Below are 22,244 nucleotides of genomic sequence, written 5' to 3'. Positions count from 1 at the left end.
CAGTTCAATGCAAAGAAGATTTTCATTATAAATTAGTTTTCATTTTGATGAAAACTAATTTATATGAACTTAATAAGAACATGAACTTATATGAACTTAATAAAAAAGTCCATATTTTTTTCCATCAACCAAATAAAAAAATAAAAATAAATGTCAGTAAATAGTATCAGAATGACAGCAAGGAAGAAAAATACAAGAAGTTTCTTGTTTATTGGACAGACTATGGTTATAAACCACATAGGGTTAATATGTTCCCTTATGTTATTATTAAACACTTTATTGTGGTTCTACCCACAAACTCCATATATTCATAATGACACCAGTGATATGATAATAAGTAAAGTTATGTCTGGTTTCTTCACGTCAGATAAAATCACAGGTAAATATCAGGGCTCTGTTCTGTGGTCAGTGCTGCCCCCTGCTGGTCACAGAGGAGAACTACAGTACAACATGAAAACACTGACCTGCTCATTATTTACACAGTTTCATAACGAGGTATTGTTGCTTACATCCACTCTGAAATATGTACATTTCATTATATCACAGGGAAAAAGGTTTTAAATTAATTATCCAATGGAGGAGTGTGAACACATTAAATACTGACAAACATGTGTTGATTGACTCAGTTACTGCTCGTGTTTCCTGGTGTTCTCTGTTCTAGTTTTTGTGTTAAATTCTACTGTTTGTTCTCCATTTGTTTAACAAAGACAGAGGAGAATAAGAGCAATACTTTCAAAATGCTGGTGCGCTCCAGCTCCTTCAGGCTTCACCTCCCGATTAATCCACTGTAACTAAATGTAATAAAAGTTGAACCAACACTGAAGCTGCAAAGAAACAACAGAGATACACAGAACAATCAGCCTGTGAGGAAATAAAACCTCAACATGTGAAGTTGTTTTCACAGCAGAGAGACGAGGTTTCAACGTTGTAGCTCCAGCACAGTCTCAGGTGTCTACACAGAGGTGTCCTCCTCCTCCTCCTCTGATTGGTTCAGCCTCCTGTCAGTCTCTGGCCTCTGGTTAGACCTCCTCACTCCTGCAGACACATGAAATACAACAGGTGTCGTTACCTTCACGCTGTGTGTCTGCGCTGTTGTCCTCTGATGTGCAGAATGTTGAAGTGTGTGTGTGTGTGTGTGTGTGTGTACTGACTGTAAGCAGCAGTCAGCAGCAGTGCGGGGATGAAGATGATGAGGGACAGTCTCACTGTGTTTCCAATGAACATCTGCAGACTGTTCACCTGCTGCAGCTGGACGGCTGACTGTGAACAAACAGACAAACAACACAGCTTACTCTCCTGTTGCCATGGTAACCACAGCTCAGTGACAGCGGACAGCCTGTTGTGTTTGTAGAAGAGCTCAGAGCTGACGGTGAAGTCATGTGACCGTGGTGTCGTTGGTTTAGAGCCTAACATGAGCTTTTTACTGCTGCTGGTTGCATTTAGTGAAGATGATCCTGCTGAACCAAACCTGTCAGGATCAGAAACTGTTATTTGTTTTCTGTAATAATCCGGAAGAAGAAGGAGAGATCCTATTGGCTGTGAGGATGACGTCAGGGTCGGACTACAGAAACACATCATCCCTGTGAAACTCTGAGGTGTTCGGTACCTGAACCAGCGCCAGCACTGGCTCTGTGGCGCTGCTGACATCACTTCCTGTCTCCTGCGTCACCTCTGTTGTGGTGGGACCTGACAAACAGATGAAAACAGATGATGAACAGACGAACAGAGTTTACACAGTCAACAGAAACCAGTAGAGAACTTGATGACAGGACTTCATGAAACTAGAAAATGAAGGCGAGCAGAGCAACATGGAAACAAACACATGGAGTGAATGAAGCAACAGTTTCTACAGGTCAGTGTGATATTTCACTTGTTATTGTCTGTTCACAGCTTCAGAGACAGAAGAGCTGCTGACAACGAGCTCAGGACGTTTCTGCTCCTCTGTGAACCTTTGTGTCCTCTCAGGGCTCCTGTAGCTGCACCAGCATCAGTTTCAGTCCCGTACTTACTGGTCACAGTTTGTGGTGCGTTCAGGTCCTCAGCGTCGTCGGAGACCACAGAGCGAGCTGCAGGAGGACAGACAGGAAACAAAACTCACTTGAAACACGTGTCAAACCTTCTCAGTGAATGAGTGAGAGTGAGTTAGTGAACGTACGGCTGATGATGATGAGGTGGACGGTGGAGGTCTGGTCGTTGAACAGGCCGGGCAGCTGAACTCTGCAGTGATAGAAACCAGAGTCTGATGGACGAGAGCTGAGGATGGACAGAGAGGAGGAGGAGGATACAGAGTACCTGCAGAGGAGAGGAAGAGTGAGGGGTGAGGTCATCACGTATGGCGTCTGTGGAGGAGGTAGAAGCCTGCATCACCATGGTGACACATCACTGCTAAACACGAATAGGTGTTTAAAATCTATAATTACATATTAAATAAACATTATAATAATATAAACATTTTATAATCTACAACACTGAGACTTTTCAATTTGATTTAGTCCAGTTTTAACAGTGTGTTCTGCCCATCTTCATCATCATCATCATCATCATCATCATCATCATCATCATCATCATCATCATCATCATCCTCTACCCGCTGATCCACATGTTTCACACCTGTGTGAAATGATTTGTGTGACAGTGACAGAACAGATGAGTTTGATGGTTGAAACCTGGAGCTCACCTGTCCACTCTGACACCTGTGCTCTCTGTTCGCTCTCACTCTGAGGCTGCTGCACATCAATCAGCTGATTGGTCGACAGACTGACTGAAGGGTCAAACTCCTCCCACTAATGTGTGGTAGATATACACAACACTTCCTTTAAATAAGGTCAAACCGGATGACATCATCAAGCGTACCTGTAGGACCTCCTGTATGACACCTGATCTCCAGCCGTGTTGATCACAGTGTTGTGGCAGGTGAACAGTGACGGCTCTCCCCTCCCCCAGCACACCTCCACTCCTCCCTGGTTCACCACCTCCAACCGACACGGCAGCGTCACCCTCCGCCCGGCCACGCCCACCACCGTCTCCGTGGTGACTGCTGACACTGGGGCTGTAAAAAGTCAAATTCAAGTATCCGGTCCACCGGGTGCTGCTGTGACCGAACAGGCTCAGCTCAGCAGGAAGTTCAAAGGGTTAAAAAAGTAACGTCCCACTTCTGTCTGTGAACAAGATGCTACAGTGTGGGTGCAAAATACCACATAATACTGGTAGTACTAACAACAACAACAACAACAACAAGCTTCAGACCTGTAAGTGTTGTCCCTCCAGAATAAAGCTCCAGAGAAACTGAGGCTGCAGAACTTCATTCAGATTCCTCCTGTTTTTAAGTTTCCTTCAGTGTCACAGTGGAACAGTGACAGACAGGAGCTGATCACTACTGCTTTAACTAATGATTATTGTCTATTACTGATTATTCTGTTGATTACTTTTTGATTAATTGATTAACCGCCTTATGTATGAAATTTAAAATAAAAGTGAAAAACATGCATCACAACTTCCCAGAGCCCAAAGTGACGTCTTTAAACTGTAAAACCAAAAATGTTTGAGTTCCTGTCGTATCTGATGAAAACCAGCAGCACATCTTCATATTTGAAGCTGGAAGCAGCAAATATTTGAAATTTTACAATAAAAATGATTAAAACCACGAATCAGTTCTAAAAGTATTTGCTGATTAACTTTCTTTCCATTAATTTGACTAAATATAAGCTAACACAGAGAGAACAGCAGCTCTGACCTGTAGCCACAGTACAGCCACATGATGAGCTCGTACAGTCTCTGTGTGTCTGATGGTTTAATGTGTTGGTGTTAAAATGTTTCATCAGATCAGGAGAAACATTTTCACACTAAAGTCAAACTGAGGACGATGTAAATAACGGGAGGAACATCCAGTACCCTGAGGTAGTGTCTCGGTCATGTTTAACTACTCACCACCGTCCTCACAGCCAGACCATGTGAAGAGTGTGTACATGTACAACATGTTAAATAAATCAGCAGAAACAACAGTGTGGACATGAAAGTTAGTTCCAGCCCAACCTTCACCTGAGAGGCGGGGCTCAGACTCACCTGAGAGGACACAGATGGAGCTGAAGGTGTGGAGGAGCAGCGGCAGCATGTTGTTGAGTGTCCGGCAGACAGACGGACAGACGGACAGACAGATGACTTACTCATGTTACTTCCCTTTTCCACTGATCCTGATATTTATAGATTCAGACTGATGTCAGGAAAACAGTTAGGAAAGCAGCTCAGACAGTGGAACTAAGAACTCCAACAGTTTGTGTCCTTTAAAACTTCAACAACAAGTTTTCTTCTTCTTCTATCATCTTCCTCTCTGTGAATATGTTGAAGAACAGGAAGTGATGGGTTTCAACATTTAGTTGAATTAAAACCTCCAACTGCCATGAATAAGTTACAAACTAAAAAATCAGAAAATCACACAGTTTGAATCAGTTTAAACCTGCAACAGACTCAGCTGATAATTCACTGTATTTACTCCAGTACTTTGCTTCACTTCAGTATTTCCCTCTGAGATGATGGAGAGTAGAAAATGAAAATACTCAAGTAAAGTACAAGTACCTCCAATTTGTACTTTTACTGCTCTTTTACTGCTCTACATTCATTTGACAGCTGGACTCAGTTTTTAATTTGGATGTTTCTGCCTGAAGACTGAGAACATTAATATACACATCATTTTATTTAAGTAAGATTTTCAATATAGGACCTTTTTTTTTTTTTTTTTTTTTTTTTACTTTTTGACTTATTCTTAAATTTGGGTTTTGCAACTTTTACTTAAAGCTCCACACAGTCTAAAGGTAGATGTCCATGTGTTAGTGATTATAAAGCAGGTCTAGGTTCTATATTAATACTGTGAAAGTATCAAAGCCTCAGTCCACAGAGAAATGCACACAGCCTGTATTCAGACACTGAGCCTTAAAACCAGCCATCAGGACTTCTGGAACTTTGTGATGTCACAACAAAGCAGTCACCACCCTCAGCCACGCCCCAAGCCCCGCCCACCTGGACCCACCATCCAGCCTTGCAGGATTTGGTTTCTCAGGGTGTTTACCTGAAATCTGCTATATTTTTATTGGATCATTCAGAAAACAGTCAGCCAATCAGAGGAGAGGCTCAGATCCTCTCTTCTGATTGGCTGACTGACCTGTTGTTACTAGAGCTCCAGAGAGAAGCCTGAGAGAGGAGATGTAAAACTACACTGAGATGGTTTTTGGTTCTTAAAACTACAAATATATCTTCTGATGGAGATCAACACTTCAGATAAAACACAGGAGAAGTTAAAATCTGGAGCTTTAATAAAGGATGTGAATGTTCCTTATTTCTTCTTTAATTAATTTAACTCTCAGGCCTGCCGACACTAATTAACACCTCGTTATCTTTATTTATTTATTTATTTATTAGTGAGAAACTATGTGTTGATATGTGTCAAGTATCGTATGAAAGACAGGAAAATTAATTGATCATTTCATTAATTTGTATTATAAACATATATTTACATCTCCAGTATTATACATGTTTGATTATTAGCTTCATTATCAGAACCAGATAACTGCTAACTGCTGTCTAATGATCCCTGGCTGTAGAACATGTTACAGTTACAAACAGCTGCTGTTTCCTGAGATTATTTCACGTCTGAATATTTAAAGTTGTTGGTGTTGATTCATTCCAGTGAATGAACTGGATCTGAATCAGCAGAACTCGAACCTGCAGGTCTGAACTCGTCTCTACAGCTGAGCCACAGTTTGTCCACCAGAGGGCAGCATCAGTCAGAGAACAGGAGCCTGATCTCACACTTCATTGGTCCACAAACTAATGACATCATGCTGACATCATGGTGAAGCAATCAATCAATCAATGAATCAATCAAAGTGATTAACATAAACACATTATTGTCAGTAAATCAATGACAATGTTCTAATAATTACAATCATAACAATCACACACACACACATTGTTCCATCAACACAAAAACCTCAGAGTTCCTTTCTGTTCCTCACCTTGTTTCCTTTCCTCTTTTGTCCCCTTTTCCTCACTTTTTTCACCTATTATCTCTCCTTTCCTTCCTTATTTCCTCTCCTCCTCTCCTTTTGGTTCCTGTTGTTTCTGTCTGTCTATCCTCTCCTCTCCCTTCCTTGTCTCCTTTCCTGATTTCATTTTCTTGTCTCCTCTTACTATCTCCTCTCCTTGTATCCTTTCCCTCTCTACTCTTCTTCTCTCCTTATATCCTCTCCTTGTCTCCTCTGCTTGTCTCCTCTCTTTATCTCCTATTCTTGTCTCCTCTCTTTGCCTCCTCTCCTTACCTCCTCCCCTTTTCCTCTTCTCCTTACCCCCTCTATTTGCCTCCTTTCTTCCCCTTCTCTCTTTTCTTCCTCTCCTTCTCTCCTCTCCTTCCCTCCCCTTGATCTCCTTCTTTCATCTTCTTCTCTCCTCTCCTTCTCTTCTCTCCTTCCCTTCTCTCCTTCTCTCCTCTCTGTGCCTCCTCCCCTTCTCTCCTCTCCTTCCCTCCTCTCCATCCATCCTCTGCTTCTCTCTACTCCTTCCATCCTCTCTTTTCCCCTCTCTTTGCCTCCTCTCCTTCTCTCCCCTCCTTGCCTCCTCTCCTTGTCTCCTCCTTTCCTCTCTGATGTTTGACATTTTCTGTCAGTGAAAACATTCAGGGGTCAGAGGTCATGTATTCTTGGCCTCCTCCTCCTCTCTGCCACATTCTTCTCTAATCACATTTATCCTGCTGGAAATAGAAAAACATCTTATATTTGTTCAACATATTAAAGTGTCACGTCAGCTCCCATCATGCCTCATGTTGTAGTTTTTTTTCATTTTCTTCAGACCTGTCTCCGTTGTGTGTCTGTGTTGGTTCAGACAGTTGTTCTAACAGAGGTTCCACTGTTGTGTGTCTACCTGTTGTCATGGTGATGATCAGTGTAGTGACACGGGGGGTTTGTCATCATCAACCTGGAGGAAACGTTTCATTAACCTCACCGCTGCAGGAGAGATGAAGGTCACAGTGTCTTCATCCTGATGAAGACCTGTTTCAGTAACCGTGGAGACCTGTGCAGAGCTCCACGGTAACAACACGAAGCTGATGGATCTGCAGAGCTTCAGAGGAGCTGCTGGATGAAGGTATCGTCCTCTTCTCCTGTGAAGTTTGTGGAACATTCGTGTCTCCTCCTCCACAGAGCAGCTGTTGTTTGGTTTCACAGAAACTTCTCCGACCTCCTGCAGCTCCACCTGTCGTCCATCTGTGATCCCGCTCTGTAAATGCTTGTTGCCATAACGATGCACTGAAACCATCACTGACCACAGGACACAATGAGCTCACATTTAAAGTACGAAAGTACGAATATCCCCCGGGTGAGCTCTTCATTAGGAAAGCCACACGAACACTGGGCAGCTCCTCAGCTCTTCATGGACCGACTGGATGTTGAAACTTTCCTCTGAGACTCTGTTGACATCACGTTCACCCTGTTCCACCACCTCCCAAAGGTGGTCGACTGGATCCAGATCTGAGACTGAACCGAACCCACTGTCATGTTGATGAAACCAGTTTGTGGGTGTCGGTGAGCGAATGCTTGCAACAACTCGCCACCTATTTGCCCATTTTTGGATTAGCTGGGAGTTAGGGGCGGAGTCAGACACTGCCAAGATGGCAACAGTGGATTAGCTCACTCTGAGCTTCAAGTCTGCTCTTCAGACACCTGTGGGTGACGTTACAGAGGCTGCGACGTCAGCCTCTTTATTTTTATCTAAAATCTTTATTTACAGCCTGTGTCTCAGATGTGTCAACGTGTCTCTGCTCTGCCGTTAAACACTCGTCATTGTGGTCGTCAGGTCGAGGTCATAACGTGACTTTTAACACATTACTGAGATCACAGGATTTAGTGACGTCATCATTGTCAATCTTATATAATCCACACACACACACACACACACACACACACACACACACACACACACAAACTGTCAACCCTGCAATCAATAGAGTTATTGAAAATCTCATCCCAGAGCTCCTCCACTTGTTAACATGATTACCTCTGTGTGTGTGTGTGTGTGTGTGTGTGTGTGTGTGCGGTCAGGTCACAGCTCCTCTGACTCTGCCTGCCTGAATACTAAACTGCACTCAGCTGTAATTTGTGTGGCTGAACATCCTGTTACTGAGATGTCGACAACAACAAGAACAACAAGGAGCAGAAAGAGAAGAGTGAGGAGGAGGAGGAGGAGGAAGAGCAGGAGAAGGAGGAGGAAGGTCTGACCTCTTGACCTCACAGACAAAGAAAAATCAGGACGTCATCACCTTCAGACACCCTGAAGTCTCAACCTGACACTTTAGCACCCGCTGATGTAATTTTATTGGCTGTTGCCATGACAATAGCCCATTGCACCTCCACCCTTTCTACCAACATCTCCTCCGACCTCTGTGATCCTGACAGGATGGAGTCTCTGGTTAAAGGAGGACAACTGATGATTGGTTCTTTAACATCTCACAGAAACAGGCTCGTGACGAAGACCCTCTGATGAAGGTCAAGTGTTTAACCTTGTCAACGTCCATATGATGTTTTTATTTGATGAGTGAAATAATCAGTCAACACCATGACTGAGTGTTTCCACCTTGAACTGCAGTGAACCAGTGGCAGTGTCATAAAAACAGATTCACACAGCCAGGGATGAAATAAATACACCTGAAACCTTGTCAGTACAGAGAGCCAGAGTTAGCATTAGCACAACCACTAACACTGTGTCAGCCACTGCCAGTTACAAGCTAACAAACAACATAAACGAATAAAAGATGCTAACTACGCTAACGGTTCTGATCCGTCTGCTAGTCTCTGATTCTGGTCTCAGACTCCTCATCTGAGTCTGGGTCTGACTGAGGCTCCAACATGAGGCTGAGTCTCTGATGTTTCCTCCTCTAACATCTTCATCCTCTCTGCTCTTTCACCTGGACACCTGGAGCCAGCAGGGGGTGGGCGGGGCCAAGGCCTGATCCAGGTTTCTCAATGAGGAAGTCAGAGTAGATGAGCTTCAGACCAATTTCTATGAGTGAAAACCTGTTATACTAAATATGAATCATGGCAGAGGATCCAGGTCAGTATTACACATTAACACCGTGATGTTTCTTCAGTGAACATCTGGAGGAGGATACAGATGTTTGACACTTGTTACCTCTCACTGCAGCTGATGACGTCACATTGGTTTTCTTCACGTCGTTGAGCTGCCTGCAGGTTTTCTTCATCTCAGCTGGTTTGTTGCTGCTTCTTGTCTCTTTCTCAGTCGACTGTAGATGAACTTAGTCCACAGACCCAGTTCCTCAGAGAACCAGGTTCCTCAGAGAACCAGGTTCCTCAGAGAACCAGATCTGTTGGCTGACACTCAGCTGCTGATAAACACACCAGGTTACAAAGCTACATCAGCTTCTGGGGAGGAGATCGTTATTGTGGTGGATGCTGTTTTATTAATGAAGAGGGGACGTGATGCATTCACTGCCAGAAAGAAAGTTGTATTAAAACTGTAAATATTAATTTTTGTGTCTTTCACATCATCATTTAGTTTCATTCATTAACAAACATTGTGACAGTTTAAGTTTCTTTTCGTTGTATTGAATGTCTTCCCTGATGTTTGGAGGCTAACAGATGTCCACAGCTGGATTTAGCTTCTAGAGGGAAATGAAATGAACACAGTTTGAAGAAGCTGCTCTTTGAGCTGAAGAGACAAACTGTCAGACCTCAGACCAGCTGTTTATGATGCTGAGAGCTGCTCCAGTTAAAATGTGAATAGCTTAGTGTGAGTGTTTTATGTCAATGATCTAAATCTCTGGACTCCGGATCGACATCACTCTGAGCAGCTCGAGTGCTATCGAGCGTCTCAGCCTCACATTAGCATCGTGTTAATTAGCTTCATACTGAGCAGCTTCAAGCCTGTTAGCAGGATGCTCGTTTATATGGAAGCACTCAGTGTTAATGAGTGAGGGCTGCTCGCTGCCGTCCGTCCACATTAGCATAATGTAATTAGCATCAGCTGTGCATTTGAGCCATTGACTGGTGTTAGCTGGATGCTAATGTGAGTTGAAGTGGATCTGACACGAAGGTTTAATGAACGGATGAGGAGACGGACGGATGACGGACAGATGGAGAGGAGAGGAGGAGGAGGAGAAGGAGGAGATGAAAGAGGAGAAAAGAGAAAACAGTAACAGTAGTACATAACAGATGTTTCTATGGCAGCAGACGTGAAGTGACGTGTACGGAGACAAATTCTTTATCACTGTATAAATGGATCTGATCAGTTGTTAGTTTTCATTGTCATGGTTGTCGTGACCAAAATGAGCACCGGACCCCTGGAGACCCCAACTTCAAGTAATAAACACTGCAGACCACAATTGATGAAAGCTAATACTCACCTATAATCAATAATACAAAAATAATAATGATCAATCATTGTGACCTATAATGCTGAGGTCATGTGTGTAATTTAACAGTCAACAGTCGAGAGCATTTCACTTTTGTTACTGTTTGAACTTAGCATGCTAACCAGCTAGCCCTGGTCAAGACCAAGTCACTGAAGGCGTAGCTGCTCAGAGGACGTATTATAAACTTTTGTAAACAGCTGTTAATGCTAATGTTAGCCATGTAGCAATAATAAAACTTACAAATAGCTTCTTTAAATAAATAAAAATGTGATGGACTGTTTTTATTGAAATGAAGTGAAACTGAAGAGAAGTCACTGAAAGTTGCTGAAATAAACTAAAGGTACAATGGTCCATGAAGGTTGCAAGGACTGAAGAGGAGCCAAGCTGACACACACACACACACAGACACACACACACACACACACACACACACACACACACACCCACACACACACTCACACACAGACACACACACACACACACTGCAGCAGTCCACCCTCCTGCTCACACAGCAGATTTTTAATTGCAGCATTGGTGCACAGAGCCAAATAAAATCCGTAAAATCTATAACATCACTGCACGAACACCTCTCCCTCTCCCTCTCTCTCTCTCTCTCTCTCACACACACACACACACACACACACACACACACACTGCATCAAAGGGCTGTTGTGGGTGGTGGGGGCCCTCAGCAGATGTCTTCAGCTGAACTGATGTCAAACTCTTTCTGTTCTCCTGAATCTGTCCTGATCTCGTCACATCTGTGTGTATGACTGCTTCCTGTTCACAACATGACCTGCGCCTGTTGTTCTCCTGTTGATGAGGAGGTGAACATTTAGAACAGTCAGAGCCGCTCACACGTCATCGTCTCTGAGCTCGACCAGATTCCACCACATCATGGAGCTCAGACATAAACACTGAGGTTTGGTCCAGTGACACTTCAATAAACTTTATTTAAACAGGACGAGCTGAGCAGTGTTGACAAGAGGATACAACTCGACTGTGACAACGAAGACAGGAAGGAAAATGCAGAGAAACAGATTCATACCAGAGGACGGTCTGTGGTACTAATGCAGTAATACTACTGTACTACTGCAGTAATACTACTTCACTACTGCAGTAATACTACAGCAGTGACAGTGGCAGCAGGTGAGTCAGTGCGTCCTGTAGGGGGCGGAACCTCAGGTCTGTGGTGGAGGTGTCGTGAACAGCTGCTCCTGACGTCAGACTCTGACTCTGCTCATCAGTTTTTACTGTGAGAGTCTGAAGCACTTCACTTCAACGCTCAGCTGATCCGGGGCCAGTAAACTGTCTCATAACAGTGCAGGTGTTTACACAGGGAGGCTGACCCCTGACCCCTGACACTGTCTCCACTGTCTCTACACTGTCTCTACACTGTCTCTACTGTCTCTGCTGTCTCCATTGTCTCTACTGTATCCACTGTCTCTACTGTCTCTACTGTCTCAATCAGTCTTGAGATGGAACACAGAGAGAAATGAGTTTTTATTTATTCAGTTAATAATTTTCATGTCACTGCCCGTTATGCTGTGTATAAGATGATCTTTTGGATAAATATAGATTGAATTATCCTTTCTGAAATATTTTGGGTAACAATGAATTTCCTGTTTCCGTCAGAGAAAGGTGATCTGCAGTCGACACTGACACACAGCTGCTGGTTCATGAGTCCAACAGGGAATGAAAAGCTGCTTTTATAAATTCATCCTGTCACAGACTGAAGTGGCTGCAGACAGGCTGTACCTCTCTGAGCAGAGGTGACGTACCTGTACCTGCGCTCCGCTGCTCCTCTGGGTACAAACATCACTGTCACTTCCCCAGGAGGAGCTGCTGGTTTGATCTCAGCTGTTTGATTTACTCTCTGATGTTTAGATTTCACAGAAACACGACTGTGGTTTTTCCACAGGTCAGAACGGGGTTGTCACTTGTTCCTTCAAAATAAAACGTTTCACCACACACCGCGAGCTTCATGTAGATACAGACATGAATATAGGTGTTTTTAATGTAAACAGGTAAACATGATTTTCTTTTTAAATGATTATGTGTTTGGCTTTTCAGCTGAAAGGTTGAAGCTCAGTCAACTGTTTCTTTTTGAGTCTTTTAATGTGAAATGATGCTTAGATCAGAGCTGAAGAGTCAGATTTTTGTAATAAACTGGAGGCAGATGGAAGCTGAGAGGAGGAGGAGGAGGAGGAGGAAGAGCAGGAGGAGGAGGAGGGGGAGGAGGAGGAGGACAAGGCTCATGGTGAAAAATGGACGTTCTCAGATGTCTCAGAGGGGATTAAAAATAGTCTGCAGAAACCATAAACACTGTGTGTGTGTGTGTGTGTGTGTGTGTGTGTGTGTGTGTGTCTTTGTGTGTGTGTGTGTGTGTGTGTGTGTGTGTGTGTGTGTGCCCAGTCAACGTCTTTTTAAGGAAAAAAAACAGATGAAGGTTCCACATTGTGATTAATCTGCTGTCAGATTCCAGCTGGACCTCCTCTTCCTCATCATCTTCCTCCTCATCATCATCATCATCTCCCCCTCTCTTCATCCTGACCTCCACCTGCTGCTCATTATCCTCATCTTCATCACTAAGTCTGTTTCTGAATCATCTAGTTACATAAAGAGAAAATGTGCTTCACTTCATCCTCACCTGTTCATCCTCTCACCTGTTCACCCCTCACTCCCTGAGGCCTGTTATTGTCTTAACTCTGCAGAACTTCATGTAAATTTTGATGATTTTAAGCAGAAGTACATGGAACATGTTGACTTAAGCAGCAGATGAGTGTTTCCATATATTTCACCTTTATCATTATTAAATACTGTATATACATACAAGTAAATCCATAGTAACATTTATACAGGTACACTTATTAAAAATGTCTGTATAATACATTTTATATGGTTTAACATTTTTAAATTTGTTAATGATATATATTTAACTTATTTAGGTTAATAAAAACAACATACATATGAACATTTTAAATGCTTATATATCTTTTTCTTATTAATTATATATGTATTTTTTATATTTACATATTTGAGATGTATATATATTTACAATATAAATATACATAAACATAAATATTGTATGTGCTGGACATATATGTCAGTATGTGTCACTGATCCAATTTCTAAGAGATTCCATATGTAATGTTTTTACTTCCTATCTGTACATATATCTCATATATGGTGATTCAATATACGTGCATATGTTGCATATATTACATTTACGCATCAGATGTTTCAGTCAGTGGCCAATAACAACACATCAGTGGTTTGGAGCAGCGTTGAAGCTCCTCTGCTGTTTGATTCGTGTTGTTTCGTGAGTATTTTGGATGAAACCTGTTGTCGACGTCATGTGTACGAGGTGGACGGCTGAGCAGCAGAGGTGGTGGTTTTGGTTCAGGACTGAGTCAACTTCCTGTCTCCTGCTTCAATTCAACAGTTTTTGGAGGTGAGAGAATTAGAAAATGAATCAGCTGCTGCTCATTAATCACTGGTGAAGACACTTTAAAGCGTCATGTTCAACATTCTTTGGTTTCTCAGATATCTGTCACAGTAACTGAGTTTCTTCGTTGCTGGACCAAACAAACCGTCACCTCAGACTCTGTGAAGATTGTTTATCACTTGACACTTAACTCAGTTTTTCACTGATCAACAAAAAGCACCAACTTGTAAACTCACTGAAAGTAAAGTCTGTGAAGATGAATTTTCTGTCTGGTACAGTTTGACTGTCCTGGCACAAACAGCCCTCCACAGATTCATCATCACATTCCTGTGACATCATCATCATCATCATCATCATCACAGAAAGAAGAGAAGAAGCTAAACTAAACTGTGGAGGCTCTGGGGCTCAGCTCAGTGAAGGACTCACGGTCCTCAGGGACTGGGCGAGTGTGTGGAAGCTGCTCTCTGGGTCTTCAGGCTGTGAATCCTCCACAGTTTTGTAAAAGCCGTCGATGCAGCCGCTGTGATCATCGTCACAGTTTCTGTTTCCACATCAACACTGACTCTGATCCTCTCACTGAACATCTGGAGAGAAGAACTCAGTCTGTCATCTGAGGGATTTAAAGGGTTAAATAATGAGACCACAGACTGTGTGTTCTCCTGTCAGAGGAAAACGCCATCTCCTCCTTCCTCCTCTTCCTCCCTCCACCTTCGTCCTCAACCATCCATCAGCGGTGGAGCTCCCACCAGCTGTATGAGCGGCTGCTGCTTGCCGCCATAACTCAGCTCCAGCTGGAGCGGAGGAGGACAAACTGCACCCGAGAGGCAGGCAGAGTTTATTCAGACGCAGCTTAGAGAGATTCTGCAGCCTGAAACTGGAAGAGACCAAACGCTGCTATTAAAGTCGTTTAATGCCAACAGGGCTTTTATTGCTGTCCAGTCAAACGCATGCATCTCCAAATTTGGTGATTGTGAGTTTCTGTTGTGGGTGGAGGAAAATTTCCTTCTTCTTCAGCCAAAGGAACAATTTAAAAACCTCTGAGAACAAAACAACCACCAACAAAGTTTATTCTTTACGCAGTGAATCACTGTCAGTCATCATCTGTTATTTTATTACAGTCACCTTGTGCTGAGAAGATTCATCAGTCAAACACCAAAGACAGTGAATCTGCAAATACAACATCATGTGTCATCAAGCATCAGGTTTCTGCAGAAGAAAGTTAAATTAGAGTTACTACATTTTGTAAAAGTTACCATCAGGTTCTGTCAATTCTCATCAGTTACCATCAGTTACTATCAGTTACCATCAGGTAATGTCAGTTCTCTCAGTAACCGTCAGTTATCGTCAGTTACCATTAGTTACCATTTTCTCATTGTTGGTTATTTGCTCAGTTTATTTAAACGTGTGCAGGAACCAACCTGTAGATGAACAGTCAGCTCCGACAGTCTGGTCTCTGGGTCTGTAATTCCAGGAATGTGCAGTTTAAAGGGACGTGCTGCCATTTTTATTGTGGCAGTTAATAGCTCAGGGTCAGTGGAGAGGAAGACTGCACTCAGCGCTGACATGTTAATGTTCAGTCACTGATTCTCCTTCAGCTGAGCTGCTTTTAGAGCAGCTCCTCCACAGAAATCCTCCTCCTCTGAGGCCCAGATCTCCACGTGACAGCTGATCTACGTTCGGACCCAGACCTGGTCACCGGAGCTGAAACCTGTGGAGGTCTGTTCACACAACTCATCCTGTCATCAGTGTGAGCCACGGCTGCAGATGTTGCTGTTTCTTTATTGTGATAAAGGCGTCGTGAGTTTCTTTCATGCAGGTGAATCTCTGACCTGTTTCCTGAGGTTTCTATTGTTGTTTTGTTTTATTTGAATAAAGTTTAAAGGTAAGAAGATTTAAATGTGTTGCATCATTTCAGTGATCTCATCCCTCAGACTGATCCTCTGTCCTGATGTTCAGTCAGCAGCTGATTCCTGCTGTTTCCATGAAGCTCAGCTCGTCCTCTTCTTCAGCTCATTTTACAGCTTGTTTCCACTTCTCTGTGTGGAGTCAGACCTCATTCATCAGAGGTGATCATTGGGCAGCGAGAGCACCACGGGACCAGCCCCGCGAGGAAAAACCATCTCTCACACAATCATCTGTGACAGAGGAAAGTCTGAGCTGTGATTGGACAGCGAGACGACCAGGGAGACGCTGTGTCCTCAGAGTGATGACGGAGCAGATTCAGAGTCTCAAACAGTTTTAGTAAAACATCCTCAGACGTGTGGACACTGCAGAGGAAATTGCTCCATTTTCCTCATTTCCTCCAGATTCTTCTTCTTCTGCCTCTTTCACATTTTATGAATCATATTTCTTCCATGTTTTTTTTCTGACACAGACCATAAACCACTGTGAGCCAGGAACCAGCTCCAGCGCTTCATGAGAAATAAATGTCCCAGTGGAGAACTGTGTGAAGATCTGACAAGAAATCAAATGTGAAGCAGAGACATTTTTCATTCTTTCATTTCTGTCAGGGCCCTGAGCTGCTGGTGTGTTCAGTCTCTGCTGTGTTGTGTTGTGTTGTGTTGTGTTGTGTCGTGTTGTGTTCCTGCAGCTGAATCACAGTGGAGGAGGTGAACACTTGTTCTTTTTTTAATTTGATATGATGACAGTTTGGGCTCTTCCCTCCTGCTCAGTACCAACTTCTTTGTTGCTATGACAATATGAGAAACACGTCCCCAGAATCTGTTGTTAATCTCATTTTGTTGGTCTTTTTTCATCCATGAACACATTTGTTTTTGTCGGGTTGGGCTCATGTTTTAGATTTTCTTGCAGACAGATTCTATCTGTAGATCCAAACTATCCTAAGATTCATTGTGAGCTGGTAATGACAATAATACGTCAGCGAGCGGCCCCGACAGAGAGCTGAGGATTACTCTCTAAATGTAAGTATTGGGTTTCAGCTCAGTTCAAGAGCTTATTGTACAACTGCTGAAACCACAGGACTTAAAACCTCAAGTTTTAGTGAAAACAAGCTGCGTGTTGTCAAGGTTGCTAGGCAACAGGAGCCAGGCTTTGCGATGCAATGGTAAGGGCGGGAACGGCTGGTGACGCAAGGAGAACACCCTCCGTAGACCACAAAGACCGAGCCGAAAGGAGACGGTCTGGTCTACGGAGGACCAGGCCTTCGTAGACCACGTCCTCTGAAGGATGTGGCCCCTGAACTGGGACACAGCTGAAGTCCCCGGTCTTTACTTTTGTCAGCTGTCTACTTTAGTCCATGTTATTTGTACACTTGGTTTATCCTCCTTCATCTTCATCTTCCTCTTCCTCTTCTGTGAATCAAACTGAGCTGGACTGAAATGATGTGAAAACAGTCCAGCTCTACGTCCTCTGTGAAAAGCCTCCATGATGATCAATTTTCTGCCATTTTGAATTTTTGTATTGTTTTAAAATTTTTATGTTTTTAATTAGTGTAGGATATGAAGCCTCCTCCACTGTGTGTTTGTGTGTGTGTGTGTGTCCTGTGTGTGTGTGTGTGTGTGTGTGTCCTGTGTGTGTGTGTCCTGTGTGTGTCTTCATGTTTGTCTTCACACGTCCACACATTTGTCCTCAGACCTGAAACAGTCCTGAATCTGTGTCATTCTCAGCTCTTCCAGCAGCTGCTGTAATACATCATTATACAAACACACATCTAAGAACACATGAAGAAAACAACTAAATCCTCCCTCTGCTTCCTGCCCCTGTGCATTGTGGGTGGCTGCTGGTGTCAGAAAGCTTTGGAGCTGTAAAAACAAACAGCAGCCGACAATTTAATTAAGCTCCGTCTAGTGTTTTTTTTTTTCTTCCACTATGAAAGTAGAATGTAAATTCTGTTTCTCTGACCTTTGACCTTCAGTTTATTTTATTGTTTTGCAGCTCATACATTAAATACAACAAGTAACTACACATCAGCAGCGCTGCATTAAACAGTTTACTGTTGTTTGGAGTCACAGGGATCGAGGCCAAATTCCACCAGGAAAATTAAAAAGATTTAACTGTCACAAATACACAAAGACAAAATTACACAATAGTGAGTCAGATATTTATAAAATCATATTATATTAATTATTACTTGAAATACTCAGTTAAATAGTAATTATAAGACTTGAGTCATAATTTTGACTGATGTGTTGATTTATTATTTCATAATTCTGACTCAACGTTTATATAATGATGACTTTTTTCACTTTATTCTTTTTGCAGTGGACTTCTACTGAAAACAGGAAATTTCAGAAACATCACGTTAAGACAAACACCAGGAGCTAACGAAGGCTAATGACATTAAATATTAATAGAAACGACGATGATGTGACTGTAAATACTGTTCAGAGCTGACGCTGATGATACGGCTTTAAAACCACAACAGCTGTTTTTCAAATGATTTTATTCTGAATAATGTTTTTCTCATCAGAGTCAGATCTGATGATGATGATGATGATGATGATGATCCTCAGTGTTTCTGATCCAGACACTGATGCAAACAAACCACACACACACACAAACTGCTACCAGCTCAAACCTCTGCACAAAAAAACCCCAAAAACATATGATTTGTTCTGGTTTTTTGTTCAAGTTTTTCTTTAAACAGGTAAATTGTGAACAGTTTAACCGTTTCCTGTCCTGCCACAAAATGATATCACTCTGTTACCTGTGTGTTTCATGTGACAGGAAATCGACAACAAAATCACTTTTCTGAATCACTTCAGTTCAGAGATTCGTGGTCATAGACTGTTCATCACTGGAAGTTTGCTCCTGTGTTTCTGCAGATGTGAGGAACCACGTGTCAGGAGGGTTAGGGTCAGGTGAGGTTCCTGAGACAGGTGGATTCACAGGAGAGATAAAGACACAGTGCACGCCCGTCCATACACACATTCAGCCCCTTTGTCTGTTTTATTTGACTTAACAATAGGAAAAACATAGAAAACACAGAAATCATGTGATGGTTTAACAGGAACACGACCAAGCACGGTGAATACCGTTTGTGCAGCAGGTGTACGAAACAAGCATCCACTTTACTTTTCCAGTGCACGTGCAGCCAGTGTGTTGGGACAGGTGAGTCCCAACACTCTGACCCTCACAGGCAAAGAAACATGACCTGACCTTTAACCTATGACACACAGGTCCTAATGTAACAAAACAAATTTTAGCTTTAGCCATGCTAGCAGCACGGGTGGTGTCAATCAACACTTGGAACGCGTATGTGCATTTTGGGATGTGTTGGACCATTTTTGGACTTAAATGAATAATTTCAAAATCAAAATTCCTGGTTGGTTTCTGGGGTAATAATGACACTGACATGTATAGTGGGGGTCAACAGGGGCCCAACCACAAATTTTTGCCTCGGGGCCCCTCAGAGGTCAATCCGGCCCTGTGTAATAAACCGTCTAACAGACAGTATGGGTTTACGCATGTGTGTGAATGACTGGGGTCATGGGAAGGAGCAGCTGCTGCAGATCTCTGAAACTCACTTCATCGCATGTATTTGTGTTTTGGATTTAAGGGATAATTCGGATGAAACTAAAAATATGATCCTCAGCAGGGAAAGTCTGTCCGTCCACTGAGAACAAGTCCGTCTGAGGATGCGTGTTGTGTCTGTCCAGTTAAAAACATGTATCTCTGAGTTCAGTATCTTTTCTTTACATGATATTGTTGGGTTAAATCTTCCTCTTGTTTCTTCCTCTGTCATGAATTCCAGTTTCACTGTACAGGATGTCGTGTTGTTCATCATCACAGTGCTGAGGCTTTAATTCAACCTGCAGCAGAAGAATGAGCAGCGTTCAAACCTTTATCAATCCAGTGTTGGCTGACAGAGCGCTGGCTCATTTTCAGATGAGCCCTATAGGCAATATTGAGCAGATAATAGTGCCAAACACACACACACACACACACACACACACACACACACACACACACAAAGTGATTCCTCTCTCTGATGGTTTGGGTGTTTTTTGGCCTCGAGCTCGTTCATGACAAGGCTGGAAAATAAGCTGGAAGATGCTGCTGGCGAACGCTCTCTGAGGGGTAAACAAACACGGCAGGACAAGCACATCCACCAACAGCCACTCACTGCAAAATAAAGATACACAGAGTTGAAATGAGTCAGTTTATAAAGGCTTTAGTCTGTAAAACATCTGACATCTTTAATACAGAGAATCAGAACAACAACACTGGTTATATAAAGTATAAACACGCAAAATTGTTAAAGCTCCACAGTCTAAAGGTAGATGTCCATGTGTTTGTGATTATAAAGCAGGTCTAGGTTCTATATTAATACTGTGAAAGTATCAAAGCCTCAGTCCACAGAGAAATGCACACAGCCTGTATTCAGACACTGAGCCTTAAAACCAGCCGTCAGGACTTCTGGAACTTTGTGATGTCACAACAAAGCAGTGGCAGAGAGTTTCAGATCCTCTCTTCTGATTGGCTGACTGACCTGTTGTTACTAGACCTCCAGAGAGGAGATGTAAAACTACACTGAGATGGTTTTTGGTTCTTAAAACCACAAATATATCTTCTGATGGAGATCAACACAGGACAAGAGTAAGAAATGTACCTTTAAATGTGCTCAGGTGTTAGCCAAAGTGTTGAAGTGTAAAAACATATAAATATTAATATATATCTGTCCAAGCACAGAAATGCACTGCACCTGTAAGTTTTAATATGTAATATGTTATATATGTGCGCACACACACACACACACACACACACACACACACACACACACACACACACACACACACACACAGACACACACACACATACTCCGGTCAAATATGAATTAATCTGGATGGAAAATAAATGAATATAAATAAAGTTTTGGAGCCAGAATTTTAGAATAAAAGTCTAATAAAACAGATCAAAAACTGCAGTTTTAATGGGTTTCAGTGGGGAAATTTGTGTCCTTAAGGTCCTGAGTGTAACGATTTTGTTTTCACAGTGTTTTAAAGATATATTACAGGAGCTGAGGATGAAAGTCTAAAAAACAAACGAAAAGGACAGAAATGTCCCTAAGGACGCAAAAGGGTTAAAAGTTTAATCCTTGGCCTTTGTTTTGTTAGAGGAGTTTTTTTGACAGTTTCCTGTCGCCATAGCAACGACACCGTTCTCTCTAACAAACGTCTTAGCAACCACTCAGACCCCCCAAGCAACCACATAACAATAGTTTAGATGATGATTAGACTTGACCAGCCACCCCATACACTCCAGAAAACACATGTATCGCAACCAACAGCCCTCAAACAGGAGACTTAACACACAGACGTCATAGCAACCACCTAACAACCACCTAGCATTAGCCTAGCGAACAGCCAGAACACTATAACTGTCCCGATGCAGAGACCACATCCTTCAGAGGCTGCGTGTGAAGATCATTAAAAAAAGACTCTAATTCTTTATACTTTCTAACTTTCTGATTTTTACCCAACAAACGTGAGTAAATAGAGCATTTGTTGGGGACTTTTTTTATAGTGTTAGTGGCAGCAGGACGGTGTGTGTGGGACTGAGCAAAAGTAAACTACAGTGTGTTCATGGTGATGAAGGAACCTGTGACTCAGTGAGACTCACTGATGTTTAATAGTTTTTTGACACAGTGGAGCTCAGAGGAAGCAGATACATCAGGCTGTGTCTCTATACTCACATTCCTTCATGCATTAAAACAGTCTATAGTCCGAAGATGCACATGTGGAAAACATTAGTTGCATTACAGTAAATTGTATGTGAGTGTTTTCTAACATGAGGATCCAGCCTGGAGGGAAACTGTTGGAAATAAAATGTGTTCAGGACTTTTACTCTTTATGTGAGTTTTACTTCTGTCACAGTCAGATGAAGAATGTGAGTCGTTACGAGGTGAGACGACTTTAAATTCCTCTCTGAGCCTTAAACCACTCACCAGTGGATCAACACTGCAGCTCACAGACTGACGGGAAAGATAAGAAGAGCGGGATGATGGGAAGAAAGATTTAGAGAGTGACGAGGGAAAAACAGAGAGAGACTGGGGGAAAAGAATGAAGAGTGTTTTCTACAGTGGACACCAGCATCAGCATCAGAGGTTCATATTTCCTCTGGATCTTTGTGAACAAACTCCTTTTGAGAAGTCTTGTAAATCAATTATTTTCCCTCTGGGTGGTTTTTAATCTCTGCTGCTCTGCTTCTCTCATCCAGCTGTTTTCAGAGAAACATCTGTAAACAGCCTCTGTCCTCTACCTGTGACAGACTCAGCTGAAGAGCAGCTGGAGGAGACCAAACCCAGAGCTAACAGAGGGAACGCTGGGCTGAGAGTCATCAGCTGACAGACACATGAACGATGACGATGATGATGATGATGATGATGATGACGACGATGATGATGACGACGATGATGACGACGAT

The 22,244-nt window shown here is 42.6% G+C and overlaps 1 protein-coding gene across 1 annotated transcript; it reads right to left on the bottom strand.

Annotated features, from left to right (window-relative positions):
* Positions 1-267: 267 nt before the first annotated feature.
* Positions 268-4,625, bottom strand: LOC139637650 (hepatitis A virus cellular receptor 1 homolog). The gene is made up of 7 exons (XM_071506505.1): positions 4,063-4,625; positions 2,854-3,049; positions 2,156-2,292; positions 2,010-2,066; positions 1,607-1,686; positions 1,152-1,260; positions 268-1,035 (listed from the first exon to the last, which is right to left on the bottom strand). The coding sequence occupies exons 1-7, from the start codon at positions 4,109-4,111 to the stop codon at positions 953-955; spliced, it is 711 nt and encodes a 236-aa protein (XP_071362606.1). The 5' UTR covers positions 4,112-4,625; the 3' UTR covers positions 268-952.
* Between the last annotated feature and the right edge of the window lie 17,619 nt (positions 4,626-22,244).

This window comes from Trachinotus anak, unplaced genomic scaffold (genome assembly GCF_046630095.1).
Source record: "Trachinotus anak isolate AG129_WGS33_773 ecotype Australia unplaced genomic scaffold, CSIRO_AGI_Tana_v1 ptg000020l, whole genome shotgun sequence".
Taxonomy (NCBI): domain Eukaryota; kingdom Metazoa; phylum Chordata; class Actinopteri; order Carangiformes; family Carangidae; genus Trachinotus; species Trachinotus anak.
Note: the sequence above shows the minus strand (reverse complement) of the source record. Positions and strands in the feature narration are given on the sequence as shown.